General features: G+C 47.2%; 1 protein-coding gene across 2 annotated transcripts in view; it reads left to right on the top strand.

The window, feature by feature from the left end:
• LOC144612518 (15-hydroxyprostaglandin dehydrogenase [NAD(+)]-like) overlaps positions 1-14,577 on the top strand; it is a 37,162-nt gene extending 22,585 nt beyond the window's left edge. Inside the window, exons 5-7 of one of the 2 annotated variants that reach the window (XM_078432110.1) lie at positions 3,424-3,500; positions 7,890-8,053; positions 10,329-14,577. In XM_078432110.1, coding sequence (XP_078288236.1) covers positions 3,424-3,500; positions 7,890-8,053; positions 10,329-10,467 — 380 coding nt within the window. In that variant the 3' untranslated portion in view covers positions 10,468-14,577. The remainder of the gene's footprint in view (positions 1-3,423; positions 3,501-7,889; positions 8,054-10,328) is intronic. The other variant, XM_078432112.1, reaches the window with a different exon arrangement.
• Positions 14,578-15,043: the final 466 nt, after the last annotated feature.

Genomic DNA, 15,043 nt, shown 5'->3' on the forward strand with positions numbered 1-15,043 from the left:
CGTAGTTTCTTCCCAGGAGAGAGATTGCCGGTCGAGAGGAGAGTATTTCACGATAAGTTGTTGGAGTCTCCCCAGGCTGGTAGAGATTCATGCGTGCCCTCAGCCAGGAGCTTTTGGAAGTGGGTGAAAGGGAAGGGATTGCAGGGATGTGGAAAGGCAGCAAGAGATGGGACAGCTGGGGCAGTATGGGCACAACAGACCAAGTGGCTTTCTTCCAGGCTTGAGACACTCTGTGATTCTTAGAATGTAGTTCTTCTTTTCCCAGAGCAGCTTTTGGATCATTTCCCCTTCCTCTGCATTTGTGCTCCTTTTGCACAATCCCACGCAATCCCGAGGCCTGTTTCCTAATCTCACTTCCCCTTGGCTTTTGATCTTGCAGATCATCATGCCCAAGGGCCACGCTAGCGGCAGAAGCGCTGGGTTGGCGTGAAAGAGCCGCACATCACCAACTCCATTTGGCCGGCAGTGATTTCCTCTCGGAAAATTCCTTAGCTCAGGTTGGCAAGTCTTTGGGAAGCTCCATGACGCTTTTGCAATCAAAGGAGCAACACTATATTTGGAATACGTAGAAAAGAACTGCAGATGCTGGCTTTCACCAACGATAGGCACAAAGTGCTGGAGTAACTCGGCAGCTCAGGCAGTGTCTCTGGAGATAAAGGATGGGTAATGTTTTGGGTCAGGGCCCTTCTACGAACGCTTGGAAATTGTTCTGAATGTTTTGATCTATTAGTTCATTAAAGCATTGAAGATCTTGAGGACGTGGGTGCAGATCTTGCAGTCAAGCTGAGTCTGGTTGGGGTAGCATTGACTTTGGACACTTGCCCAATTGGTGAATGGCAGTGCAACTAATGGGGACAAGGCAGCTGAAGGTGAGATGCTTTGTGACCAAGCACTACAGGCAAAATCAGTGTTAGCCACCCTCATGATGATGACCCACTGCATCTTTAAATTATACTGATCAGTGAAACAGAGTCAAGCAGCAAGGAAACAGGTTCTTCAGCCCACTATGGACAAGTACTTGGATAGGAAATGTTTAGAGGTTTCAATGGTTATGGGGGGGAAGGCACGAGAATGAGGTTGAGAGGGAAAGATAGATCAGCCAGAATTGAGTAGTGGAGTAGGCTCGATGGGCCGAATGCCGTTCCTGTCACTGAAGTAATTATGAGGGACATGGGCCAAACGCAGGCCAATGGGACATGCTTAGATGGGGCACGATCGGCCTGGACGAGTTGATCTGAAGGCCCTGTTTCTGTGCTGAAGATAGACACAAAGTGCTGGAGTAACTCAGCGGGTCAGACAGTTTTTCTGGAGAAAAGGAATAGATGGCATTACGGGTCAGAACCCTGTATGAAAAAGGGTTCAGTCCATGGCGACTGGCGACCACTAATACACTAGCTCTATCCTACAGATGAGGAACAATTTATAGAAGCCAATTATGGCGGCACGGTGGCGCAGCGGTAGAGTTGCTGCTTTACAGCGGATGCAGCGCCGGAGACTCAGGTTCGATCCTGACTACGGGCGCCGTCTGTATGGAGTTTGTACGTTCTCCCCGTGACCTGCGTGGGTTTTCTCCGAGATCTTCGGTTTTCTCCCACACTCCAAAGACGTACAGGTATGTAGGTTAATTGGCTGGGCAAATGTAAAAAAAATTGTCCCTAGTGTGTGTAGGATAGTGTTAATGTGTGGGGATCGCTGGGTGGCGCGGACCCGGTGGGCCGAAGGGCCTGTTTCCGCACTGTATCTCTAAATCTAAAAATCTAAAAAAAAAATCTAACCTACAAACCTGTACGCCTTTAGAATGTGGGAGGGAACAGGAACGCCCGAAAAATAAACCCACGCGGGCACAGGGGGGAACGTACAAACTCCGTACAGTTAGCACCAGTGATGGAAATGGGGGGGGTACGCAGGGGGATGGCGTTCCCCTAGTTTTCAATTTCCAGCTCGGGTTTGATGAGTACTACAGAAAGATTCCAGTCGTTTATCACTTTATTCAACTCAGACGAAAACGATTTGTTAACTGCCACTGTTAGCACTTGTTAACAGCCAGTAGTTAACAGGTAGTAGTTATACAATGTGTCATCAATACATCGATCCACATTCCTCAGTAAATGTAATTGTGTTTTGACCATTTCCATCACTGCTTAGCACCCATAATCAGGATCGAAACTGGGTCTCTGGCGCTGTGAGGCAGCAACTCTACCGCTGTGCCACCATGCTGGATGGGACCACTCAGAGTGCAGAACTCACTCAAGACCACACGTGTTTGCCTTGGTTATGGCTTGGTTGTATACAGTATAATTATTTCCCACCTGACCTTGTATGTCCTTTGGTATTTGAACCTCCGTGTGAAAGTAACTCCAACCTGAGGAAAACACTGATGTAACATGTGCTGAAAGGGTATGGGGAGAAGGCAGGAACGGGGTACTGATTGAGAATGATCAGCCATGATCACATTGAATGGCGGTGCTGGCTCGAAGGCCCGAATGGCCTCCTCCTGCACTTATTGTCTATTGAAAGATTGAGTTGTACAGTCTGTTGGCATCAGAATCACGTGTCTGATGTATTGCAAATTAGTATCAGCTAAAGTAGCTTTTGTTTAATTTGCAAAGGACCAGTCTCCTAATACAATGCACACAGTCAAGTTATCTCTTTACTCTCCTCTCCAGCTATTCAGAAGTACATTGCATCTTTCTGGATACATTGGTTTCCCCCACTCGCAACCTTTCTTTACTTATTTTATGTTCCAAATCCTCAATAATTCTCTCATAATATTTAATAGTTTGGACATGAAACTGCTCCAGTTTATAAGTGGAAGCAGATGTGAGAATAATTTGTAGGTGATGATGGGTATTTAAGTGCATGCGTTAAGAGTTGTGCAAGCATTTTGAGTCCATATTTTGGTCGTTAAAAAGATCTCTTCTCCCTCACCCCTCTCCTTCCACATAATCCCTTCCAGGGCCTCTTGTCTCCTCCAGTCCTGGCCTCCTGCCCATCCTGGATTTTCTTTGGTGTGCATTCAGCAGCCTCGACTCTCTTTCAATCTCTCTGCCTCTGCATCCCCCTTTAGCGAAGCTCCTTAAATCCATGGCAGTTCCACCTCAACACCCTTTTTCCGGCTTGACGCCAAATTGTATTCGATTATGTGCAGGAAGGAACTGCAGATGCTGGTTTATGCCGAAGATAGACACAAAATGGCTCAAGTAACTCAGCAGGTCTGGCAGCATCTCTGGGGAGAAGGAATAGGTGACGTTTCAGGTCGGAACCAGGAACCTTGGAACCCTGGTACCGACCCGAAACGTCACCTATTCCTTTTCTCCAGAGATGCCTGCTTTGGATTCTGCTCCCGTTAAACAACACGGGAGTCTTCACTGTGGAACAGACGCTAATAAATCCGTGTTGCTCTGTTTTGTTTGATCCTTATAGGTGTATACCCAGCACCACATGGACCTGTGTACACTGCAACGAAACACGGGGTAGTTGGCTTCACCAGGGCCTTAGCAGTGAGTACATCTGAGTAATTGTTTCCAACCACAGGTCGTCCCTGGTGCATTCTCTCGTTAATGTTTAATGTAGCAGATTGAGCCAACCCTTTAACAATGTGTTTAGGGCATGTAATCTGTGTAGAGAGTTTGCTGTGGCGTGTGGAGAGGAGGTGGGGGTGGCAGTGTTAGGCTTAGCCCAGTATATTGATGCAGGATTTATTCTTTCTGCTGGCCCAGTGGGTAGACCCTGTGTCTACCAGTCCCCATTGCTTCATGATTCAGGGTCCCGTTCTGCATGTTCATTGAACCCTTGCACTGAGCATTGAGGCAGAAACCCTTCCTACCCAAGGCACCAAGGGGTGGTGCAGTGATAGAGCTGCTGCCAATGCCCCTGAAAACAGCTGATATGTGTTAAATCTACATGTCAGATTAGTTATGTCACTCATAGAGTATTAACAAAACTAAAATTAAAAGGGAGGCACGGTGACACAGCGGGTAGAGCTGCTGCCTCACAGCACCAGAGACCCGGGTTCGATCCTGACCTGGGGGGGCTGTCTGTGTGGAGTTCCCAAGTTCTGCCTGTGACCGCGTGGGTTTCATCCGGGTGCTCCGGTTTCCTCCCACAACCCAAAGACGTGCACGTTTGTAGGTTGATTGGCCTCCGTAAACAGCCCTTAGTGTGCAGGGAGCGGATGCGAAAGTGGGATCATGTAGAACTAGTGTGAACGGATGGTCGGCATGGACTCGGTGGGCTGAAGGACCTGTTTCTACACTGCATCTCTAAACTGAACTTCACAGAGAAATATTTTCACCCGCTCTCCTGGATTAGGCTTTGTAACCGGGTCACATAATGGAAACACTGTAAAAAAAGTCACAAAGTCCTGGAATAACTCAGCAGGTCAGGCAACATCTATGGAGAACATGCATAGGTGTAAGAAGGAACTGCAGATTCTGGTTTACACTGTAGAATGACGCAAAAAGCTGGAGTAACTCAGCGGAACAGGCAGCATCTCTGGAGAAAAGGAATAGGTGACGTTTCAGGTCGAGACCCTTCTTCAGACTGAGAGTCAGGGAAGGGAACATGCATAGAGATGTCCTTCGCCCTGACCCAAAATGTCAGTTATCTATGTTCTCCAGAGATGCTGCCTAACCCACGCAGTTACTCCAGCACTGTGTCCATTTTGTAAGCCAGTAGCCGCAGTTCCTTGTGTCTACTTGAAGTTACCATGCCTCTCAAAATTGCAAATGTACAGGGTGTTGACGTGTTCAACCTAGCTCAATATTTCCCGGTATAAATGTAATAAAAAGGAACTGCGGATTCTGGCTTATACCAAAGATAGACACAAAATGCTGGAGTAACTCAGCAGGTCAGGCAGCATCTCTGGAGAAACTGGATGCAAGAGAAAAACAGGACAAATCACAGCTGGCAACATATGAGCTCAGACAAGGAGGTTCCCTGGTAGGCTGGCTGGTGTCTAGGGACAGTGTGATCCCAAGAGGGATATATACTGTAGTCGTGAACCGTGGAACTGGTTATCCGACGTTTATTGGAGAAAGGGAGGATTGGACCGTATTCACACGCACCGTCTCTAAACCGGATCTCCTGCATCCACTGATCCTGATGTGGGCTCCTGTACATTGGCGAGACAAGGCGTAGACTCGGCGATTGTTTCGCTGAACACTTATGCTCAGTCCCCCAAAGCCTACTGGATCTCCCGGATGCTAACCATTTGAACTCCCCTTCCCCTTCCCATTCCCATACCGACCATTCTGTCCTGGGCCTCCTCCATTGTCATTTGAGGAACAGCAACCCATATTTTTCTTGGGAAGCTTACCACCTCGCGGTATGATCGTTGCATTCTCCAATTTTAGTTAACTTCTACAAACACTCCCCTTCCCTCTCCCTCTTTCCGTCCCTTCCACTACTAAGTGTCGGTTAACCAGTTCCACAGTTCACAGCGATGTATCCCTCTTGGGATCACGTCATATCTAGCCAACAATTTGCCTATAAGGGAACCACCTTACCTGAGGTCATCTGTTGCAGCCCCAATTTATCCTGATTTTTGATTGCCTCCAGTCCGCCTCCCCCCACCTTACCTCGCCCCCTCCCCCTACCCCACCTTCCCACAATCAGTCTGAAAAGGGTCCCAACTCAAAAACGTCACCTATCCATTCCCCTCAGAGATGCTGCCTGACCCTTTGAGTTACTCCAGCATTTTCGAGCTTTCCTCGATTGTTCTCAGTCTGTGTACATTGTTGCATTCCAGAACCAGGAGAACCAGTATTTTCTTTTGTTGACGGTAGACACAAAAAGCTAGAGTGACTCAGGCGGTCAGACAGCATCTCTGGAGAAAAAGAATAGGTGGTTTTAGGTCGAGACCTTTCAGACTGATTGTGGGGAAATGGGGTAGGGGGGGGGGGGGGGAATGGAAGCAAGCAAAAAACAGGATAAATTGGGGCCACCGATTTTGCTCATGTCCCTTACTAACCATATTTCAGTCACACAGAAGTTCTAATTGAATTTAAATCGACTTAAAGAAATAAAGAACATGGTGGAAACACTCAGCATGTCGGGCAGCATCTATGGAAAGAGAAGCAGAGTTAATGTTTCAGGTCCAAGACCTTGTGGGACTGGGTGAAAGAGAAATCAAGTTAGATTTAATTATAGAGAATTATTCCAACACACTCTCTGCAACAGAGACTTTTGGTTTCAACCTTGAAAAGGACACATTCCCCAAACAAAATGATTTGCAGCTTTATTGATTGTTGATTAGTAAGGGTGTCAGAGGTTACAGGGAGAAGGCAGGAGAATGAGGTTAGGAGGGAGAGATCAGCCATGATTGAATGGTGGAGTAGACTTGATGGGCCGAATGGCCTAATTCTACTCCTATTCCTTATACCTTATGACCTTTATAGAATTTGGTTAGGCTGCATTTGGAATATTGTCTCTTTACAGGAAGAATGGATTGACTTCTTGGATGGGTTGACTTCTTAGAAGGATGAGAGGAGATCTTATCGAAACATACAAGATTATTAAGGGGTTAGACACGTTAGAGGCAGGAAACATGTTCCCAATGTTGGGGGAGTCCAGAACAAGGGGCCACAGTTTACGAATAAGGGGTAGGCCATTTAGAACGGAGATGAGGAAAAACTTTTTCAGCCAGAGAGTTGTGAATCTGTGGAATTCTCTGCCTCAGAAGGCAGTGGAGGCCAATTCTCTGAATGCATTCAAGAGAGAGCTAGTTAGAGCTCTTAAGGATAGCAGAGTCAGGGGGTATGGGGAGAAGGCAGGAACGGGGTACTGATTGAGAATGATCAGCCATGATCACATTGAATGGCGGTGCTGGCTCGAAGGGCCGAATGGCCTACTCCTGCACCTATTGTCTATTGTCTATTGACTTTGGAGAGGTTTACCAGGATACATTTTCATACACTCAGATTAAAATATTATTTGCATAGTTATTATGTGGACTGCATTTCCCAGTTGAATGGTGCATCACAAATTCTGAAGATGTACACAACTGTCGGCAGAATTAGTTTAGTTTAGAGATACAGCCTAGAAACAGGCCCTTTCGGCCCACCATGTCCGCGCCGACCAGCGATCCCCGCACATTAACACTATCCTACACCCACTAGGGACAATTTTTACATTTACCAAGCCAAATAAACTACATACCTGTACGTCTTTGGAGAGTGGGAGGAAACCGAAGATCTCGGAGTAAACTCACGCAGGTCACGAGGAGGACGTACAAACTCCGTGCAGACAGCTCCCGCAGTCAGGATCGAACCCAGGACTCCGGCGCTGCATTCGCTGTAAGGCAGCAACTCTACCGCTGCGCCACCGTGCCGCCCAATTCTGATAGAGCTTCGAGCGGTTCCTAGACATTATTCATTACTCACCACAAATAGTTTGTGTAGGGAGGAACTGCAGATGCTGGTTTAAACCGAAGATAGACACAAAAATGCTGGAGTAACTCAGCGGGACAGGCAGCATCTCTGGAGAAAAGCAACAGGTGACGTTTCGGGTCGTCTTCCGACTGGGAGTCAGGGGAGAGGGAAACAAGAGATAGAGACAGTACTTAGGAGAAATGAATGGAAGATATGTCAACAGCAGCGATAATGAAGGAAATGTGGGGCACACGATCGGCCATTGTTTGCTGTGGGGTAGATGATAACAGGTATCCAGACAGAGGAACTCAACAGGATGACAGTGAAAGTAGTACGCCGACTAGGCTGGGGGAGGGGAGGGATGAGCAGAGAGGGGATGCAGGGGTTAATTGAAGTTGGAGAAATCGGTATTCATACGCGGGGTTGTAAGCTACCCAAGCGGCAGCTTGAGAGCGAGTATGTGCTCAGCTTGTCCCCTCTGCGTGGCGGATGGTAAACCTCGGTTGACTTTGCTTTTAGGCAGCATCAAAACTGGCCGGCTACGGAGTCCGTGTAAACACCATTTGTCCGGCCTTCGTGAACACGCCCCTTCTGAACTCCGTCAACAGCAAGGAAATAATGGGAAACTATTACATATTCAAGGAAACCGTCCAAAAGCTGATCGACCACTACGGAATATTAGAGTAAGTATGTATTTTTGGTTGAGTTTAGTTTAGAGATACAGCGTGGAAACAGGCCCTTTGAATGGCCCACCAAGTCCGCACCGACCAGCGATCCCCGCACATTAACACTATCCTGCACACAACAGGGATGATTTTACATTTATACCCAGCCAATTAACCTACAAACCTGTACGTCTTTGGAGTGTGGGAGGAAACCGAAGATCTCGGAGAAAACCCACGCGGTCACAGGGAGAACGTACAAATTCCGTGCAGACGGCGCCGGTAGTCAGGGTGGAACCCGGGTCTCTGGCGCTGTAAACGCTGCAAGGCAGCAACTCTACCGCTGTGCCACCTTACCCGTCTCATTTTGTGAGAAGGTAATGCAGGAAAAACAGCCGTCCCTGAGAGGAGATGAAGTAGAAGCTTTGGGAAATCACGACAGGTCAAACAGGAACCCTGGAGAGAGAAACAGAGTTAATGTTTCAGGCCAATCCCCTTTGCATCAGAAACAGAAATGGCTTGAGATAAAGCTTTAGTTCAGTTTCATTTACTATTGTCACGTATACCAAGGTATGAAAGAAAAGCTTTTGTTTGTGTGCCATCCAGTTAAAGAAAAGAAAAAGAAGAAGGAATCCTACTTTCACATTATTTTTCAAATAACCCCTGATTAAAGATAAGCAAAGACACATTTAAGATAAAGGTAGGATCCAATTTCAAGGCAATAGAGATAGCAGATATATCAGCTGTGATATTGAATGACAGGGAAGACTTTGACAATAGACAATAGGTGCAGGAGGAGGCCATTTGGCCCTTCGAGCCAGCACCACTATTCAATGTGATCATGGCTGATCATTCTCAATCAGTACCCCGTTCCTGCCTTCTCCCCATACCCCCTGACTCCGCTATCCTTAAGAGCTCTATCTAGCTCTCTCTTGAATGCATTCAGAGAATTGGCCTCCACTGCCTTCTGTGGTAGAGAATTCCACAGATTCACAACTCTCTGACTGAAAAGGTTTTTCCTCATCTCCGTTCTAAATGGCCTACCCCTTATTCTTAAACTGTGGCACCTGGTTCTGGACTCCCCCAACATTGGGAACATGTTTCCTGCCTCTAACGTGTCCAACCCCTTAATAATCTTATGTTTCGATAAGATCCCCTCTCATCCTTGGAGGCCAAGTAGCTACGTCGGAGCTAAATGTCTATAATGGACCATAAGACATAGGAGCAGAATTAGGCCATTGAAACCATCGAGTCTACTCCACCATTTAATCATGGCTGATCTAACTTTCCCTCTCAACTCCATTCTCCTGTCTATTCCACTGAACCTTTGATACCCTTACGAGCACAGTGCTGAAGTTGCTGCCTTACAATGCCAGAGGCCGGGGGTCCATCCTGACTACGGGTGCCTACTGTACAGAGTTTGTACGTTCTCCCTGTGACCGCGTGGGTTTTCTGCGGGTGCTGAGGTTTCTCCCCACACTCCAAAGACGTGCAGGTTTGTAGGTGAATTGGCTTTGGTAAAATGATCCCCAGTGTGTAGGATAGTGCTAGCGAACTGTGGATCACTGACAGTGGGCTACAGGGTCTGTTTCCGTGCTGTATCTCTAAAGCCTAAAGTCAAGATCAAAAATCAATCTCTGCTTTAGAAATACCCAATGACGGCCTATGTAATTGCAAAGGGATGTAATGCCGAGGCTTTATAAGGCACTGGTCAGACCACATTTGGAGTATTTTGAGCAGTTCTGGGCCCAATATCTGAGGAGGATGTGCTGTTGTTGGAGAGGGTTTATGAGAATGATCTCAGGAATGATTGGGTTAACATATGATGAGCGTTTGACGGCACTGGGCCTGTACTCGGTGGAGTTTAAAAGGATCAGGGGGAACCTCATTGAGACTTACCGAATAATGAAAGGCCTGGATAGGGTGGACGTGGAGAGGATGTTTCCACAAGTGAGAGAATCTAGGCCATAGCCTCAGAATAAAAGGGCGTACCTTTAGAAAGATTTCTTTAGTCAGAAGGTGGTGAATCTGTGGAATTCATTGCCACGACCGGCTGTGGAGGCCAAGTCAATGGGTATTTTTAAAGCAGAGATAGACAGATTCTTGATTAGTACGGGTGTCAGGGGTTATGGGGGAGAAGGCAGGAGAATGGGGTCGAGAGGGAAAGATGGATCAGCCATGATGGAATGGTGGAGTAGGCTTGATCGGCCGAGTGGCCTAATTCTGCCCCTCGAACGTATGAACTAATGAAATGAAAGTATTTGCATTATGAGCAGATTTTATGTGCAATCTGCAGGCCTTCGTTGATTGTGCAGGGACTGCTGCAGATACTTCAAGAGGAAGAGATGAACGGGGCGGTGATGAGGATAACCAAGACCAAGGGGATCCACTTTGAGAACTACGAGTCCACGCTGATTCAGCCACAGCTGAAGTGACCGTTTGCCAAGAAGTGCCATGCTTTGCCACGAGTGCACTGTCCCCGCCTGTGATCATAGCGGAGGAGACCATGACAGGAAAGACTGTGTCACTGGCAGTGCACACTTCGCCCCTGGGTGCCAGTTCCCTGTCATATCTTTGCTTTAAATTATTTATAACTTAATTGCGTGTGTAATATCCCGGAATGCTGAATCACTCCGTATTCCTTCGACTGATTGTGATCTAATCTAATGAAGTGCAGCTTTAAATTTGGACGCTCTTTCTACTTCCATCCGCTTTATACGTTGGAAGAGACCTCCAGAGACGCTCGAACCTCAAGCTACATTACTCAGCTATCGTCCATTCTCGCCTGCATCAAAATCAGAGCTTGTCTTTGTTCACAAAGTGCTGTTAACGTAACGAGGAATGGAGATATTGGAAAAAGTGGCGCTGGTGAAAAGCGTTGGTCGGTTGCTTGAGTGGAGCAGCTGGTAGTGCTGCTGCCTCACAGCGCCATAGACCCCAGTTGGATCCTGACCACGGGTGTTGTTTGCTTGTTCTCTCTGTGACCGTGTAGGTTTTCTCCAGGTGCTCCAGTTTCCTCCCACATCCAAAAGACGTGCGGGTTTGTAGGTGAATTGGCCGCTGTAAATTGCCCCTAGTGCATTGGGAGTGGGAAAGTTGGATAACATAGAACTAGTATGAATGGGTGGCTGATGGTCTGCATGGACTCAGTGGGCTGATGGGCCTGTTTCCATGCTGCACCTCAAAACTAAACTGAACAAAGAGTGGTGGGTGTATGGAGCAAGCTGCTGGAGGAGGTAGTTGATGCAGGTACCATCGCAACGTTTAAGAAAAATTTAGACAGGTACATGGATAGGGTAGGTTTAGAGGGTTACGGGCCAAACACAGGCAGGTGGGACCAGTGTGGATGGGACATGTCAGTAGGCTTGGGCAAGTTGAGCCTTAGGGCATGATTCCACTCTGTAGGACTCTATACCTCCATGACTCTAAACTAAACCAAACTAAAAGGTATTTTAGAGGAGGGAGAGCTGGAGTTTACTGAAGTTCCCATGACATTGATCTTTGTGAGAACAAAGAACAGCATAGTTCATCACTGCAGCACCAATGATTAGTCCTGATTAGTCTCTACAACTGAGGCTATGAAGATTAGCCATCTGCAATGTAGGTGCTGGGAGCAGATGTGCTTATCAACTAAGTCAAATGGGTAATTACCATTGTATTCTCTCTCTCACCGTCCCTCCCCCACCCTAGTTGTCTTGCTAGTTTCCCTGTTCATAGCCCTTCATTATCACCTTGTCCACAGCCAACAATGGACCATTGTGGGCTCCACTTCTACTGAGTCATTGGTGCCGGCTCTGATTTGTTTTGTACCTTTTCATACCTCTAATTTCCCTCTCCCCTGACACAGTCTGAAGAAGGGTCCTGTCCCGAAGCGTCACCTATTCCTTTTCTCCAGAGATGCTGCCTGACCCACTGAGTTACCCCAGCATTTTGTGTCTATCCTCAGTGTAAACCAGCATCAGCAGTTCCCTACTGAACAGGGAAGACTTTCTTTGACAGCTATCCCCTGCAATGGGGGACTTCAGATGCCTAGTTCGGATTATTTGAGGGCCTAAGATTCTAAATGTCTGTCTTCATGGCAACACATGCTTTCCATGAGAGAGGACAGGGCAATGTAAAACTATTTCATTTATCCGTGAAACCGGGAATTAATTTAGGCATTGATGGACCAGTCCAGCCCATTGACTCACAAGGCAATCCCATTCCCAACAGGTGTTCCTTGTAATCTGTTCTCCCCACTCTCCCATCAGGGTCCTGACCCGAAATGTCACTTGTCCATTTCCCTCAGCAGATTTTAGATTTAGATTTAGAGATACAGCGCAGAAACAGGCCCTACGGCCCACCGGGTCCGCGCCGCCCAGCGATCCCCGCACATTAACACTATCCTACACATACTGGGGACAATTTTTACATTTGCCCAGCCAATCAACCTACAAACCTGTACGTCTTTGGAGTGTGGGAGGAAACCGAAGATCTCTGAGAAAACCCACGCAGGTCACGGGGAGAACGTACAAACTCCGTACAGACGGCGCCCGTAGTCAGGATCGAACCTGAATCTCCGGCGCTGCATTCGCTGTAAGGCAGCAACTCTACCGCTGCGCCACCGTGCCGCTGAACAGCTAAGTTCCTCCAGCACTTTATCTTTTTTTCTCCATCGGCTCCTCCCAGATTTGACCACTCACATACACACATGAGGACGGGACTCCAGGATGGGAGGGTGTCAGAAAGAAGGCGCTAAAGCGACTGATGGAACATGATGGTGCCCTACTCCTGAACCCCTTTAACCTGTGGCTTAAGGCAAGAGCCATTCCAGACATGCTCAAAATGATTTGCACCATCCAAATACCTTAGATGGAGGAGGAGGACGAGGCACTAAAGGACATTGACGACTGGAGGCCAAGTACGGGCAATTCACAGTAGCCAATTACTCTGCCAACCCGCGCATGTTTGGCATATGGGAGGAAGCAGGTTCCCCAGAGGAAAGCCAAACGGTCTCAGGGAGAACATTCACATTTCCCACAAATAGCACTGAAGGTCAGAATTAAAACCCAGGTCCTACAATCAGTCTGAAGAAGGGTCCCAACCCGAAATGTTACCTATCCATGTTCACCAGAGATCCTGCCTGACCCGTTGGGTTACTCCAGCACTTTGTGTCCATTGTAAACCAGCATCTGCAGGTCGGCTTTCCCTGTGTTACTGCAATCAACACTTATCCCCCATGGCAGGGGACCCAGAGCTAAGACAGTGCCTTAAAGCACATGAGTGATGGAGCTTGCAGGAAGGAATACCATATGTCAGGGCCTTGGAGATGAAAGGCACGGCCACCAAACCATGAGGTGAGAAAAATTGGGATTGGCCAAAGTTCGAAGCATGCAGATCATTTGGAATGGGTGCAGTCCCAGGTTAATGAAGGGATTTTATATATCTAAACATTTTGTGCGGGAAGGAACTGCAGATGCTGGCTTACACCGCGCCGAACAGCGATCACCCTGTACACTAACACTGCCCTACTCACTAGGGACGTTTTTACCAAAACCAATTAACCTACAAACCTGCACGTCTTTGGAATATGGGCGGAAACCGGAGCACCCAGAGAATGCCCGCACGGTCACAGGGAGGAACGTACAAACTCTGTACAGACAGCACCCGCAGTCAGGATCAAACCCGGGTCTCTGGCGCTGTGCTGTACAAATTCTGCTCCTATGTCTTATGAACCTGAATTATTTCTTCCTTTCTTGCAAAATGAGAAAGCGGTGGGATTTAAGCAGAAGTGAGTTTTATGCCCCATTCAGTATCTGCCCCCAGTGAGTGGAGTGAAGGACCTGTATGTATCTCCATCTCATCACATTCATGAGAGATGGCTCACCTTTACGATAACCCCTGCCATCTATATTCAGGTTGAGTGCAGTCACATAACAGTTAGGTTACCAGTCTTGTACCAGAGACGTGAGTTGTGGATTTTCAATCTCTCTACAGGAGGTTGGAAGTTTAAATTCACACAATTAAATAAATCTGCAATAAGCAGCTGTCAGTAATGGTGACCAAGACACAGACAGACTGTTATTAATAATCTAATATAATAATCTAATATAATAAATGTATCCTGATCTTTTCATGCTTCCAGTTCCCCCTACCCTATCCCCCCCCCCCCCCTATAATCACTGAAGAAGGTCCCGACCCGAAACGTCATCTATCCATTTTCTCCAGAGATGCTGCCTGACCTGTTGAGTTACTCCAGCATTTGAGTTACTCTATCTTTGTAAAAAATCTATATCTGGTTTACTATATAATATATAGGGGTGGAGATCTGTTGGTGATTCCACGTTATGATTGATTCTCTACTGCCCTCAGAGGAAGCATGGCAAGCCTCCCAGTCTGGTGGACAATTGACGGTCAGACACAAATGCTCAGCAAAACTCCATCTCTGGGAATGGACAGCAGTGGAAAATCAGCCTTACGGAATCGACAAAACACCACCAAAAATATTAAGATACAGAGTAAAAAATTGCTCTTACAGAATTTATATCAGGGAACAAATAATGAAATAAACAGAAATGTGAAAGAAACAGTGGATTTTGTTCATTTTTGTCAAGGGTGGGTGACGTCATGGAAAATCACAAGACCGAGTTCATTCATGAAACTTCCCCCCCCTTGGTAACGCAGGAGATTATGTGTTAAACTGACGTTTATACAACTTGCTTGGAGAACGATGAGTGGATTTCAAGAAGTCACACGGTTCTGATGCACCAATTGTTTACCCTGTGAGAGAAGGATGCCCATCCAGTCTATCATAACCTATCGCTGCAGAATAATCCCCCATTAAACCAATTAAATTCTCCATTTGCAAGTAATACCCCCCCTCCCGCCCACTTTTCTTTCCCCTGCTCTCCACACCCTCCCCCACCCTGGTATGTACACACTTTTCTCCCACCATCCTAGTCACACTGCTCCTGTCCCCTCCCCCGTGCACTCATCTTCCATTCCCGAGTCCCGTATTTCCTTTTTATTTTC

The sequence above is a fragment of the Rhinoraja longicauda genome, chromosome 3 (genome assembly GCF_053455715.1).
Source record: "Rhinoraja longicauda isolate Sanriku21f chromosome 3, sRhiLon1.1, whole genome shotgun sequence".
NCBI classification, from domain to species: domain Eukaryota; kingdom Metazoa; phylum Chordata; class Chondrichthyes; order Rajiformes; family Arhynchobatidae; genus Rhinoraja; species Rhinoraja longicauda.